This window comes from Lacerta agilis, chromosome 13 (assembly GCF_009819535.1).
Source record: "Lacerta agilis isolate rLacAgi1 chromosome 13, rLacAgi1.pri, whole genome shotgun sequence".
NCBI lineage: Eukaryota > Metazoa > Chordata > Lepidosauria > Squamata > Lacertidae > Lacerta > Lacerta agilis.
Genome location: NC_046324.1, coordinates 658,759 through 671,018, shown reverse-complemented (window position 1 = coordinate 671,018; position 12,260 = coordinate 658,759). Strand labels below are relative to the sequence as shown.

The 12,260-nt window shown below is 50.9% G+C and overlaps 1 protein-coding gene across 2 annotated transcripts in view; it reads right to left on the bottom strand.

The window, feature by feature from the left end:
- Positions 1 to 3,806, bottom strand: part of CIB2 (calcium and integrin binding family member 2) — a 37,183-nt gene extending 33,377 nt beyond the window's left edge. For both annotated transcript variants that reach the window (XM_033167449.1, XM_033167447.1), the window contains exon 1: positions 3,707 to 3,806. In XM_033167449.1, coding sequence (XP_033023340.1) covers positions 3,707 to 3,757 — 51 coding nt within the window. In that variant the 5' untranslated portion in view covers positions 3,758 to 3,806. The remainder of the gene's footprint in view (positions 1 to 3,706) is intronic.
- Positions 3,807 to 12,260: the final 8,454 nt, after the last annotated feature.

Here is a 12,260-nt window from a genome sequence, read left to right as displayed (position 1 = left end):
CCTCAACCGCCACATTTCCCCTTCCTCCGAGGCTTCTATCTCCTTTCTCCATGAGCCTGGGCAACCCCTGAGTTGTTGGTTCTTCAGTGGTGGTCGTGGCGGGGAAGTGGTGGGTGGTGGGTCAGGCATGGAAGGCAGAGAAGGGCCGAGAGTGGTGGCGGCGAGGCTCAGGCAGTGCGATGCCTCCCTTCCCATCGGAGCAGCCCCATCCCAAATCCTACTTGTGTAGGATCCCTCGGCTGGGAAGGGAGGCTTCCCGTTGCCTAACTGTGCCCCCTCCTGCTTGCACTCAAGCTCTGATCTCCCTTCACAGCTTAGTTGCTGGGGTCAGGGAAGGTGGAGGCAGCCCGGAAGCTGCATCTTAGAGCCCCTGCACCACCATCACATGGGGACTTCCCAGCAGCTCCTGAAGCCAGCCAGAGATACTGCTCCGGGCTGCTGAGACTGCCGCTGCTGCGTTTCCCGGGGACATTAGATGAAATCCAGGGACAGTCCGGGGATGGAATTTGTCCAGGGACTTACTCGCAAATCTGGGGACTGTCCCCGGGAAACGGGGACGTCTGGTAACCCTACTTTGACATGCTTTCGAACTGCTAGGTGGGCAGGAGCTGGGACTGAACAACAGGAGCTCACCCCGTCGCAGGGATTTGAACTACCAACCTTCTGATTGGCAAGCCCTAGGCTCTGTGGTTTAACCCACAGAGCCACCCGCGTGCCTCAAATTGTTATAGTTTTATTCTATTTGTAAACTGCTTTGAGGGATTTTTTTTTTTACAATCAAGAGGCATATAAATTTTATGAAATGAATAAAAATAATTAAATTGTGGGAATATTATGCCACCGATTTTTCATAACTTACAGAAGGCTAAGTCCTGTCTGGTTAACCTATTAAAGTTATTTGAGTGTCAGCAAGCACAGAATATTGGTGGGGATCCAGTTGATGCTATATGCCTGAACTTCCAATAAGCTTTTGATATTGGGACTGGGACTGTCTACTGACATTTTATTGACGAGTCAAAAATGCTTTTGATGAATGACTTGCCTCCCCAGACTCCTGAGCCAGCTTGGTAGGGATGGAATTAGAGGAGAGTTTCTCTTACAGAACAGAAGCTGGCTTGAAACAGGAATGGAGAGCAGGAATAAACAAGCTATTTTCCTGATGGGGGTGGGGAGAAAAGGATACCCCCCCCCCAGGAGTGAGCAGTGAAGGAGCCAGGTTTGCTGAGGATGCCAGATTGTTCAAAGGGATTCAACCAAAAGGGGATTGCGGGGAGTTATAGAAACATCTCTCCAAAATGAGTGGAACTGGCAGGTGAAACTCAGCGTGAGTGCGAGCAGAGTGATGTGCATTGGTGCCCCTGCCCCCCCCCCCCCGTTCAGCAAGAGAGATGGGTTGTGAAATCTGGGGTGCCATTAAGAAGCCATGGAGGGTAGCAGGGGGAGACAGATTTAATCCACAGGGTGCATCCTACCAGGACATTTGGTTGGGTTTCCACAGCAGAGCTTCCTGATGGATTCTCCCCTGTGTCAAAGAATGCTAAGAGGCAGGAAGACCCCCCCCCCCAATCTATGGGCAACATGGGAAAGAGCCACATGGGGGAGACCAACTGTGAGTCATAGCAGAGCACAAGTTTGATTCAACCCCAAAGCCTTGTGTTCATAAACTAAAAATTGTGAGATGTATATATCACTTTTCAGGCAGACCTCACAAAGCAGTTAACATAAGATTATTCCAGTCATGGGCGTACCCGGGGGTGCAGGGGGGGCAGCTGCCCCCCCCAAGCAAAAAAAAATTAAATGGTTATTGGCAGCCTAAAAGGGAAAAAAAGCACAAGACTGGTCTTTCTCCCCCTCCCAAAATCTCAATAACAAATGAGCTCTTCCGCTCTTGCCAAGGCAGTTGGCCACTCTCTCTCTGTGTGTGTGTGTGTGTGTGTGTGTGTGTGTGTGTGTTTGTGTGTGTGTGTGTGTGTGTGTTGCGCCGGCTGTTTCCCCCTCCCTCATGCCGACAAAGAGCTGGCATGCCTATTAGAGACCGGATCCTAGCCTGCACCCTGCTTGGTCAAATGGGGATGCAGGCTGAGACTTGGGCAGTGTCAGGGGGCGAATTCATCGTTTCCGGGATTCATCATTGCAAGGGAGCTTGGCAAACTGAGTTCCCTTGCATGGTGAGTAGTTCCTTTGCGAGGACTGAGGATCCTGGGAAACTGAGTTTTTCAACCATTTGGGGCTTTCTGTTTGGGGGGAAGTTTTTCTGTTTTTTGAAGCTGTTTTTTTTTTTTTGAACCTGAAGGACCATGGCTTCCCCCCCCCCCCCTAGTTTTGATCCTGGGTACGCTCCTGATTCCAGTCATAACATTAATTACAAAAAGTTACACTATATAATAGAAAAGAAAAGTTGTTTGTTTAGAGAATGCTGTTACTGCATTAAAAAAGGGTTAGACACATCTGGACTGGTCTGATTCTGTATAGGCAGGTCTTTCCTTGAGGGACAGAGCTCTCCTGTGACTCTGTGCAGGCTGACTTCTCTCTCTTCAATCCCTGATGTTTCCATGGAGGGATGGATGGAAGTGCCCCTTTTCCACAGTCCTAGAGAACCAGGTCAGTCAGTCCAGAAAACCCTGAGCTAGGTACACAAATAGTCTGACTAAGGAAATAGGAGCTTTCTATTCATCTCACAGGGATGTATAATGATAAAGGAAGGAGGAATGTGTATCCAGGCACTGGAGCTCTTTGCACGAAAAGTAGAATATAAATGGCATGACTATAAATGCTTACAAAACAGGAGCACTGCCATGGAGCTATCACCTCTCTGCAAATTGCTGGCTCTCTTAGGCTGGCATCCTATACAGGTGAAAGTTGCACTGGACTGGGTGAGGCTCGTCTTTTCTCTTACCAAACATATACAGAATTACACTGTTAAACTGCAGTTAAAACAAATGTAGCCCCAAGACCATGGGTCAGCAAACTAAGGTCCGCGAGCCGGATCAGGCCCAACTGCCTTCTAGATCCGGCCCTCGAACAGTGCGGGAATCCAGGCAGCCGGCATAGCGCGCACGCACAATGGTTTTTGCGACTCAGCCAGGCTTGGGGGTCAAAAGTGAGGCGGGCGGCTGCTCAAGACCAGCCTCTTCTCCGTCCGTCGCGCGCACAGCAATCTTTTCTTCTGGGGTGGGGGAAGGGGGAAAGGAGCCAGTTTGGATTTCCACCATGGAACTGCCGGCGACTGACCTCAGGAAGGGCAGTTGCGGCCTCCAGGGCTGACAGGAATGGAGCGCATACCTCAGCCCCCCACCCCACCTTACGAGAGAAATAAGAACTGTCAATGTGTAAAATGCAAAGGAAGCAGCGTGGGTGTATGAGGGAACCTCCCCCCCAAAAAAGTCACATTTGGGCAACGTTGGGGCTGCTCCCAATAAGGGGTTTTGCCAAAAATGTGGGTCATAAGCATGGCAACATACAGTCCGGCCCCCACAAGGTCTGAGGGTGCTGAAAAAGTTTGCTGACCCCTGCCCAAGACCAACTCAAAAGCATCCAGTATTTTGTGCATTGGGGGCGATGGGGGGGGGGTTGCCACCTTGGGGAGGTGCTCCCTGGATTTTCTGTCTCTGGCAAGAGAATATGTACAGACCAGCAGGGCGACTCGTCCACGTACAGAGAGAGACACGCCTCACCACCCCCCGCCTGCAAGGCAAATGCCACTCACCTGGTAGGCATCCAGCTGTTCATCTGTAAATATCGTCTGCTTATTACCCATCTTAAAGGAGGATTCCTCTCCGCACGCACAGGCAAGATCCCATGGCAAGATTCAGGAGTTCTCTGTCCTGCAGGCATTCAGAGCAGACATGCAACTTGAGGACCGAGAGGAAGAAAATCCCCGCGCCTGCATCGGGGAGGCTCTTGGCTGCTGTCTGGGCAGCAGCAACAAGCAAAGGCAAGATGCAGGGGGTTAAAATCCCACGCGAATATCACCCACGAAGGCTGTCTCCTTGACTGCCCTACGTTTTCCTCGGGTGCAACGGAAGGGTTTCTCCGAAGGGCGAAAATCTGATGGGGAGCTTCCAGGGTCTGGAGAAACCATCTCGGCTGCCTCTGATCTCAAGCGCACCCGGTGAAAGAACCTTCTTCCCTCCCTCCCTCCCTCCCTCTCTGCAGCTTCGTGGTGCGGGAAGGTTCTCAACCACTAGGTGGCGTCCAAGAACCCCTTTTGAAAACAGACTCGCCTCCGCCCAACCTGATTACGGCCGAGTAAGGATCGGGGAGCGGGCTAAGTTCGGAGTGTCACAGAACTCTTCTTCAGGCGGGACGCACTCGCAAAAAGGGCGGGACAGAAGAAGCTGCTGCTTGTAGAGGACGTGGGAGAAGACCCACCTGAAATATGTTGTAGGGCAAGGATGGCCAGTGGGATGCTCTTCATGTGATGATCGACTACAACTCCCATCATCCTGGATAATGGGCCGTGGTGGCTGGGGCTGGTGGGAATTGCAGCCCAACAGCACCTTGGCTACCCCTACTGCAGCGATTCAGGAAGCAAGGCTTTTTGAGACTAGCTTGAACTCCCTGCAAAAAAGAGGGTGGGCTGTGATGTGCCTTCTTCATGCTGTTTTAGCATGTAAGTGTTCCCCTCCACAGCTAATAACAGTGCCAGGCAAGGCCTCTTCCCTGATTCCTCCTGTTACCCAAAAGGAAAATGACTTTGGGTGCTCCAGACATTGGCTGTGTAGGCACCCTATATTTCATGCACACAGCCTCCACCCAAGAATCCTGGGAACTGTAGTTTGCCAAGGGTGCTCGGGTTTGTAGCTCTGTGAGGCGTAAACTACAATTGCCAGGATTCCTTGGGGGAAGCCCTGAGATTTAATTGTACAGCATGTGTGCAGACATGTAACATGTAGTTTGCAGTGAGCACATCAGATTTTTCAAGCTCCCTGCCTGTGTTCAGTGAGTTCAGACATATGAAAGAAAGAAAAGGAAAACACTGAGATAGTTTAAAGAAAGTAAATCTGTTCCTACTGTAAAATCCTAGTTGATCAATAGAATTACACAGTCAAACATTTAGATCCCTTTAATCGTGAGATTACCTCTGCAGCAAGAAGCTTGTAGCTTTGAAAATAGTGTGTCTCCTTGTTTGCTCCTGTCTTTAGGGTGGAGAAAGGACAGGCAAGATCCAGCCAGGGACTGTGGATCCTTTCAAGAAATCGATGGGAAGGAGAAGCAGCTGAATATGACATTGTACTAAAAAACAGAACTTGGGTTTTATATCACCTTAAAAAACTGACCAAGTTACTGCAGCATACGCCAAGGGTCAGAGGCAAATGTGGGCGGAGCACTGGATGTGATTCTTCCCTTGCCACACTGTGAGGGGTCAGCTACAGTGTACCAATTGCCATCACCCTCAACAAACTACATTTCCCAAAATTCTCTGGGGGAAGCCATGTGCCTTCTGGGTGCTTTCTCTGCCCGCCCATCCCCAAGGCATGTTTATGCAGAAGTGAAGTCCCTCTGAGGTCACACTTATCTGAAGTGTGCATGCACACACAAGCTCATATCAATAACAAACGTAGTTGGTCTCTAAGGTGCTACTGGATTTTTATTTATTTATTTTTTCGACTACAGCAGACCAGCACGGCTACCTACCTGTAATTTACTTCCAAGTTAGTGGGATTGAGACTTCGGCCTGACAACCCCAAAGGATGTTTGACCATTGTTCCCATTGGCTGTTTTGCAATATTTATCCAAGCAAGATAAACTTGCCATGTGACATCAGCACATTTCTGCGGGTGCTGCTGCAGAGTGTTATCAGTTCCACCATCTTTCATCATGGGTGTTGCTTCAGCTTCACTTCATTTTGAATTGTTTGCAAATGGCCAACCAATTGCCCAAAGATTGCATGGCCAAATAAAAATTTATCACAGGCAATCAAAGGTTTTGCAGATAAAGTCTTGAATCAACATTGTTGAAAGCGTACAGGATTAGGAACCAAGCACCTTTCTGCATGTGGTTCCTGCAGATGCTGCTGATTTACAGTTCCCCTCCTTGGCCATTCTGGATGTTGCTCATGGGATTTCGGAGTCCAACATCTGGAGGACAACAGGTGGGGGGAAATCTGCATTAAACAGTTTCTCTCCCATCAGCAAGACTCCTGACCACAGCAACCCTGCCTTGTCTGGATCTGTGTTGAGTGTGCTCACTGCCACCCCCCATCCATTCCTAAACTGACTAGTCTTCCCCAGCCGGAAGCCCTCCACATGCTGCTAGACAACAAGTCCCATCATCTCTGACCATTAAGACTGGACTAGTGGAAGCAGGAATCTAAAGAGCCACAGGTTCTTCACCTCTGGGTTGCAGACACTCCACTCCCCCCCTGAAGAGAGACCACCTTTTTTTCCCTGGGGAAAAGAACAGTGTCCGGGCTGGATGATGGGGGTGGAGATGCTCCTTCAGATCTACAGGGCCAAGGCCATTTAAGGACCTTTAGGACCAGTGTTACATGGTCTTGGCAGCCGTTCCCAGCCACCAGTTACTCAGAGGGTGTCAGTCCTCAGAGGCTTATCTATTCAACAAGCTCAAAAAGTCGCTGACTTGCTAAGCTGTTCAGCTGTGTTCTTTGCCATCTGTCTGAGGACAGAAACAGCCGTGTATTGCATGGGGCTGCCCCCAGCTGCCCCCCAATTCGACACACACAAGCCAACCAGGCTGGCAGCGGCATCTTGCTTCGCCACGCACAACCACCATGTCCCCCACCACACCTGAGGGCAGGAGAACACAGATCAGACACATGGTGCACATAGCTCTGTTCTTCAACATCTCACATGGTTTTAACTGTGGAGAAGCAGCACACAAATAAAATGATACACGTGTGGCCTGAAGCCAATGATAGGGCTGGCCCCAGTATTGCATGTTGCAAACCTCACTTGAAAGGGGCTTCAATTTCAAGAGGGCATTAGATTGCAGCCATGGATCTGAAGTGGGATTATGCAGAACAAGTCCTGTGGCTTTCAATGGAGCTCACTCTCATAAGCATGCAGAGAACATAGGCATAGAGCCCAGTGGAATGAGATCAGAGGCCTGCCAGTCTGGCATTCGGTTCTCCCAGCTGCCAACCAGACATCTGGCCCAACATGGGTTCAAATCCAGCCCAGGAGGCCATTATCCCCAAACCACAGCCACCTATCCCACACCTGGCATTGCATGTGGCACAAGGTTGCGGCAGGTGGAGATATCAGGTGTGGGGAGGTAAAGTGCTCTTTCGATTGGCATTGGCAAAGGAAAGTAGGATTTGGCTCCACCACATCTGCTGGTGGGTAGCCTCAGGCACCTAAAACACCATGCAGTGCTCTTTGCAAGCAACTCTGGATGCTTTGAAGCTCTGACTTTGGGACTTCAGTGCACTCAGTCATCTGATATTATTGTAACACTAGTGCTTTAAGCCCGTTAAAATAACGGGCGCTAGAACATATGTGGTCAAACATTTGTAAAAACAGGGAAAAAAGTGGACAACCATGCAGTCGGGCTTATCTCGTTTTTTTTTCTAATAACGCGAGAGCCGCACGATGCAGCCAGCTCTGCGCATAGCGTCCCTGTTGCCCTAGCAACATCGGGAACACGCGCAGAGCTGACCTACTTTTGTGAGAAGACCTGCATTCTTCAAAAGTGACCCAACATAGCTAACCTTGCCTTCAAAGTCTGCCTTTGAAACCAAAACCCTAATCCTACTCCAGGCCTCTTTAAGAACACATAGGTGCCCACCTGCCACCATCCCTTAAAAAACAAACAAAAAACAACCAATCTGGTCCAGCTTTCCTAAACCCTCCATCTTTTCTATCAGTCCCTCTATACAGGCCTTCCCTTCAGCGTTCCTTAAGTGTGTCCCCAAGCCTCACAATCTTTCTCCTCAAAAATTCAGCCTCATTCTTAAGCCCCCGTTACCCAAATCCCTCGGGTTTGTTTTTTTTAAAAGGCATCCTCTCTCTTTCGAAATCAACCCCACATAAAAGAAGCTCACACCTAAAAAAATAAAAATAAACACCAAAAGACCCACCCCGAAAAGGAAAGGCATTACTCGCCTGGCCCTCTTCCCCCCCCCCAATACATCCCACAGAATCCTCAGCTCTCAACATGTATGCCTTCCCTGGTCCTCCCGGTTACCTAAACCCATTTCACAGATATTCTGGGGTTGCCAGCGGGTTCCATATACACCACAGCCTCCGCTCTCCCTTTCGCCATAGAGCTTCCCTTTCCAATTATTTATGCCCCCCTCCTCTTCCTACCACAGCAACCAGCAACAGTCATCGCCAACTCCCCCCCAACCGCATCCCCCCACCGCCACCCTCTCCCCGTTCTTTCCCTCCTCACCATGAACTTGAGGGCCTTCTCCTGGACCACCGCCTCGGTGGGGTCCATAGCCCCCCCCATCCGCCTCTGCTGCTCCCCCGCCAGCTCCGGGCCTCAGCCGGGGCCTGGCCGCCCCCCACCCCTTCCCTTCTCCCTCCCTCAACGCAAGGCCGCAGCCACCGCAGTCAGGCGAGAAACCTCCGTTTTCCTCCGGCTCAGGTAAGTGGGAAATGGAGTCCTCGGACCGTCTTTTTGCTACCCCCTCCCTAGTCTTCAGCCCCCCTTCCCATCCCCCATCCCCCGTTTCCAATATATGGATCCAGTGGCGTCGCTAGCCTCTGCGCTGCTGGGGGCGGCAGCAGCGCAGAGGCACCCCCTGGGGGAGGGGCACGACGCGCGCGCCGTGACGTCATCATGATGTCACGACGCACGTGTATACAGAAAGGGGGGATTTCCCCCTTTCCGAGGCTTTTTTTCGGCGGGGGGGTGGTGACCAGCGAGGAGGGGGTGACAAGGGTGACCCCCACCTCGCTGGTCGCCCCCCCCCGCCGAAAAAAGCGGCGGAAAGCGGAAAAAGAAGCAGAGCGGCGCTTAAACGCGCCTGCTCTGCTTCCTTTCCAGGCTTTCCCCGCCCCCCCCGTGGTTTTTTTCGGCGGGGGGGTGGTGACCAGCGAGGAAGGGGTGACAAGAGTGACCCCCACCTCGCTGGTCGGCCCCCCCCCCGCCGAAAAAAAAGCGGCGGAAAGCGGAAAAAGAAGCAGAGCGGCGCTTAAACGCGCCTGCTCTGCTTCCTTTCCAGGCTTTCCCTGCCCCCCCCGCGGTTTTTTCGGCGGGGGGGTGGTGACCAGCGAGGAAGGGGTGACAAGGGTGACAACCCCCCTCGCTGGTCGCCCCCCTGCCGAAAAAAAGCGGCAGAAGCACCCCATCCGTGTGCTGCTGCTCCCGGGGTGACGGAGGGAGCGGTGGCGCGTGGGAGTGGCGGGAGGGGCCGCCGCTTGACACCCCCACCCGCCGCTGCTCACCCTGTCACTGGGGGCGTACCGCCCCCACCGCCCCTCCCCAGCGACGCCCCTGTATGGATCCCCGTTTCGTTTTGCTGCCTCGCTTGCAGCTTCTTTTTCCTTTTTTTTAACAAGAATTTATTGGTTTTTCACATCAAAACAAATACAAATACAATAGAAAAAACAACAACAACAAATACAAGAAAAACAGAAATAAAAGAAAATACATACCTACACCGGAACACCAACACTCCATACATTTAATTAAAATCTTATTTCGAATCTAATTAAGGGGACTTCCCCCGTTCTCTCCTCTGCTTCCAATTCTAATTTACATAAGTAACTTTCTATCTATTTCAACATTTCATTCACCTAAATTCATAATCTTCATCTCTAAAATTTAAGTCATTTAACATCAAGATATCAAAATACAACTTCTTAATACAAATCTTAACTTCTTGTAACCTTATCTATCTCTTATTCCACTAAAACTGCTGCTGGTATTTCTAATTCAAACCTTATATAATATTAAACTATCCTTCTTTAAAAACAGTCCAAGTATCTCTTCTCTATTCTAAATCAAATTTTTTAACACTCTGACTTCGGGGTACCATGATAAGCCTTCCTGATTACACATCTAAAATTTTCACCCTACCCCTCTTCTTACCATTTTTTCTCCCCACCTCGGAATCACCCACCAGACTTCACCCCTTTCCTTTCCAAAGCCATTGTCCAGAATGTCCTCTTTTTCCTTGTATCTAAAGGCCAAAGCCTTGTCCAGAAGCATCCTTGCAAAGCTCTTCAGGAAATATAATACGTCACCATCCGGCATCTCCGTTTCAAACTTCCAATCAACTTTTAATTGTAATTCCCAAGATTGTTGTTCCTTCATTTCTGGGCTCCCACCCCAGAAATCGGATATAATATGTCTAAATACAACCCTGGGCCTCTCACACCAACAGGGTTTTTCTTCTTCTTGGAGTTGCATAGTCACTGTGTCTTGTTCTCCAGATATTTCCTCAAGTTCCTTAGCAAGGTTCTCCTCGAGTTCATTAGCAAAGTTCTCAGAAACCTTACCAATTCCAAAAAACTTTTTGTCGACATTCTGATTCAGCAGTTCTAATTTCTGGTTCAAAAGTTCTAGTTTCAAAAGAATTATCCTTTGTCCTTGGGTCATTCCCGGATCTAAAGTCATTTTAAAAGCGAAACCAAAAATGGCAGAAGCAGGCAGGAAATAACAAAGTTCAGTACTTTTCCATCTTTAAGTCTCAAGTTTCAGCCGCCATTTCCCCCTAATCAGGGTGCAAAAATCATATTCCACCAACTTTGAGAAGAAATGCTTTAAAAGTCTCAATCCTCCCCTAACAGGGGTTTTGACAGATCATACTTGTCAGAGAAACTCCAATAGAAACATTGTATCAGCCAAATGCAGCAACAGCCAGATACATTGTTACTTCTTCCAATTCGGCAGGGAGAGGAACGGACTTCCTTTTGACATCCCTCCCCAAAAGCCAATTAAAGAAATTTTAAGGCCAATTAAACTCCGTACTTACAGCTTACGGGGTTCTTTGCTTCAATTAGGTAAGAACAATACGCTCATCGCCGGCGGCAGCCGCCACTTAGCTTCCCCGGCTGGGGCAAAACCTCCACAGCCCCGCGCCGTTGCCCTTTCACTCCTGCGCCCCCTTTACAAGGGGAGCCGGAGAAAGGGTCAGCGCAATGGGGCCAGCTGCTTGCAGCTTCTTTTTCCCTCCCGCTCGAGGGAGGAAGGTGGGAGGAGGGGGTCCCGAGTCCAGCCGCAGCGAAACCCCCGAGAGGCGGCCGGGCACCCCCCATCCCCGAAGTCTGCGCCGGCCGGCCAGCCGGCTGCCCTCCCTCCCCCAAGATGGCCATGGCAGCGGTGATGCAGAAGCCGGTCGGGGGGCTCCGTTTGCGCTGGTCGCCTTCAGGAGCTCTGCGCCTTCGTGCTCTCCTGGCCGCGCAAACCGCCACTTCAACTGCCACCGCCGCTCCTGACCCGATGTCTCTGCGCTCCAATCCCTGTGTCCGTGGGGCACATGTGCAGTAGCGCAAACCCAGGGACACAGGGATTGGACGCAGAGACACTTGGATTTTATATATATAGATAACCGCTACTGAATTCAATGGAGCTTATCCCCAAGTAAGTGAGCACACAATGTGGCAGTCGGGCATCTTTCTTAAAAAAGTAAGTTTGCTCAATGAGCATCAGGATATACAGTAGCAACTCTGTGGAAGAGGCCAGTTGGAAGTAAGCACTATTCAGGGAGACTTTACGCATTTTAATAGAGTGGCAACCCTATTACAAGAAATGTTGATTAATCATATGAATTTTAGATTGATCTGTCAATTACATCTGCATGTGAGGCCTTTGTTTTTAGATGATTCACATGCGCACGCTACAAGCATTCTGAGGTTAGAAGAGACACTCCCTCCTGAGCGAGAGAAACCAGAGGTGGGTGGGTGCCTGCCTGCCTGCCTGCCTGCCTCCTCCACTGTGCTGCGGGCCCAGGAAGTTTTTCAACCAATAGTATTTAAAAACCAATGCTATAGAAATAGAATAAATCAAGGCAAGTCCATTGGCGTGCTGCTCCAGCTGGGATCTTCTTGCGCTCCCTCCGAGCGAGGTCACAGGCAGCAGGCCTCCCTCCATCGGCGCCGCCCCTCGCCCCTCGCCCCCCGCCTTTCTCCTCGCAGCGCCCCCTAGCGGGCCGAGGCGAGAGGGCGGAGTCCGTCTCCCGATGGCCCCGCCCCTCACTCGTCCCGCCCCGCGCCGGCCAGTGAGGAAGCGCGAAGGCGTGGCAGGCGGTGCCCGCTAGAAGCCCCGCCTTGCCTAGCGGCCCCCGACCAACCCGATGCCACATCCGGGGCAGGCGGCGACTCCGATTGGACGCGCAGCGCCGGCGA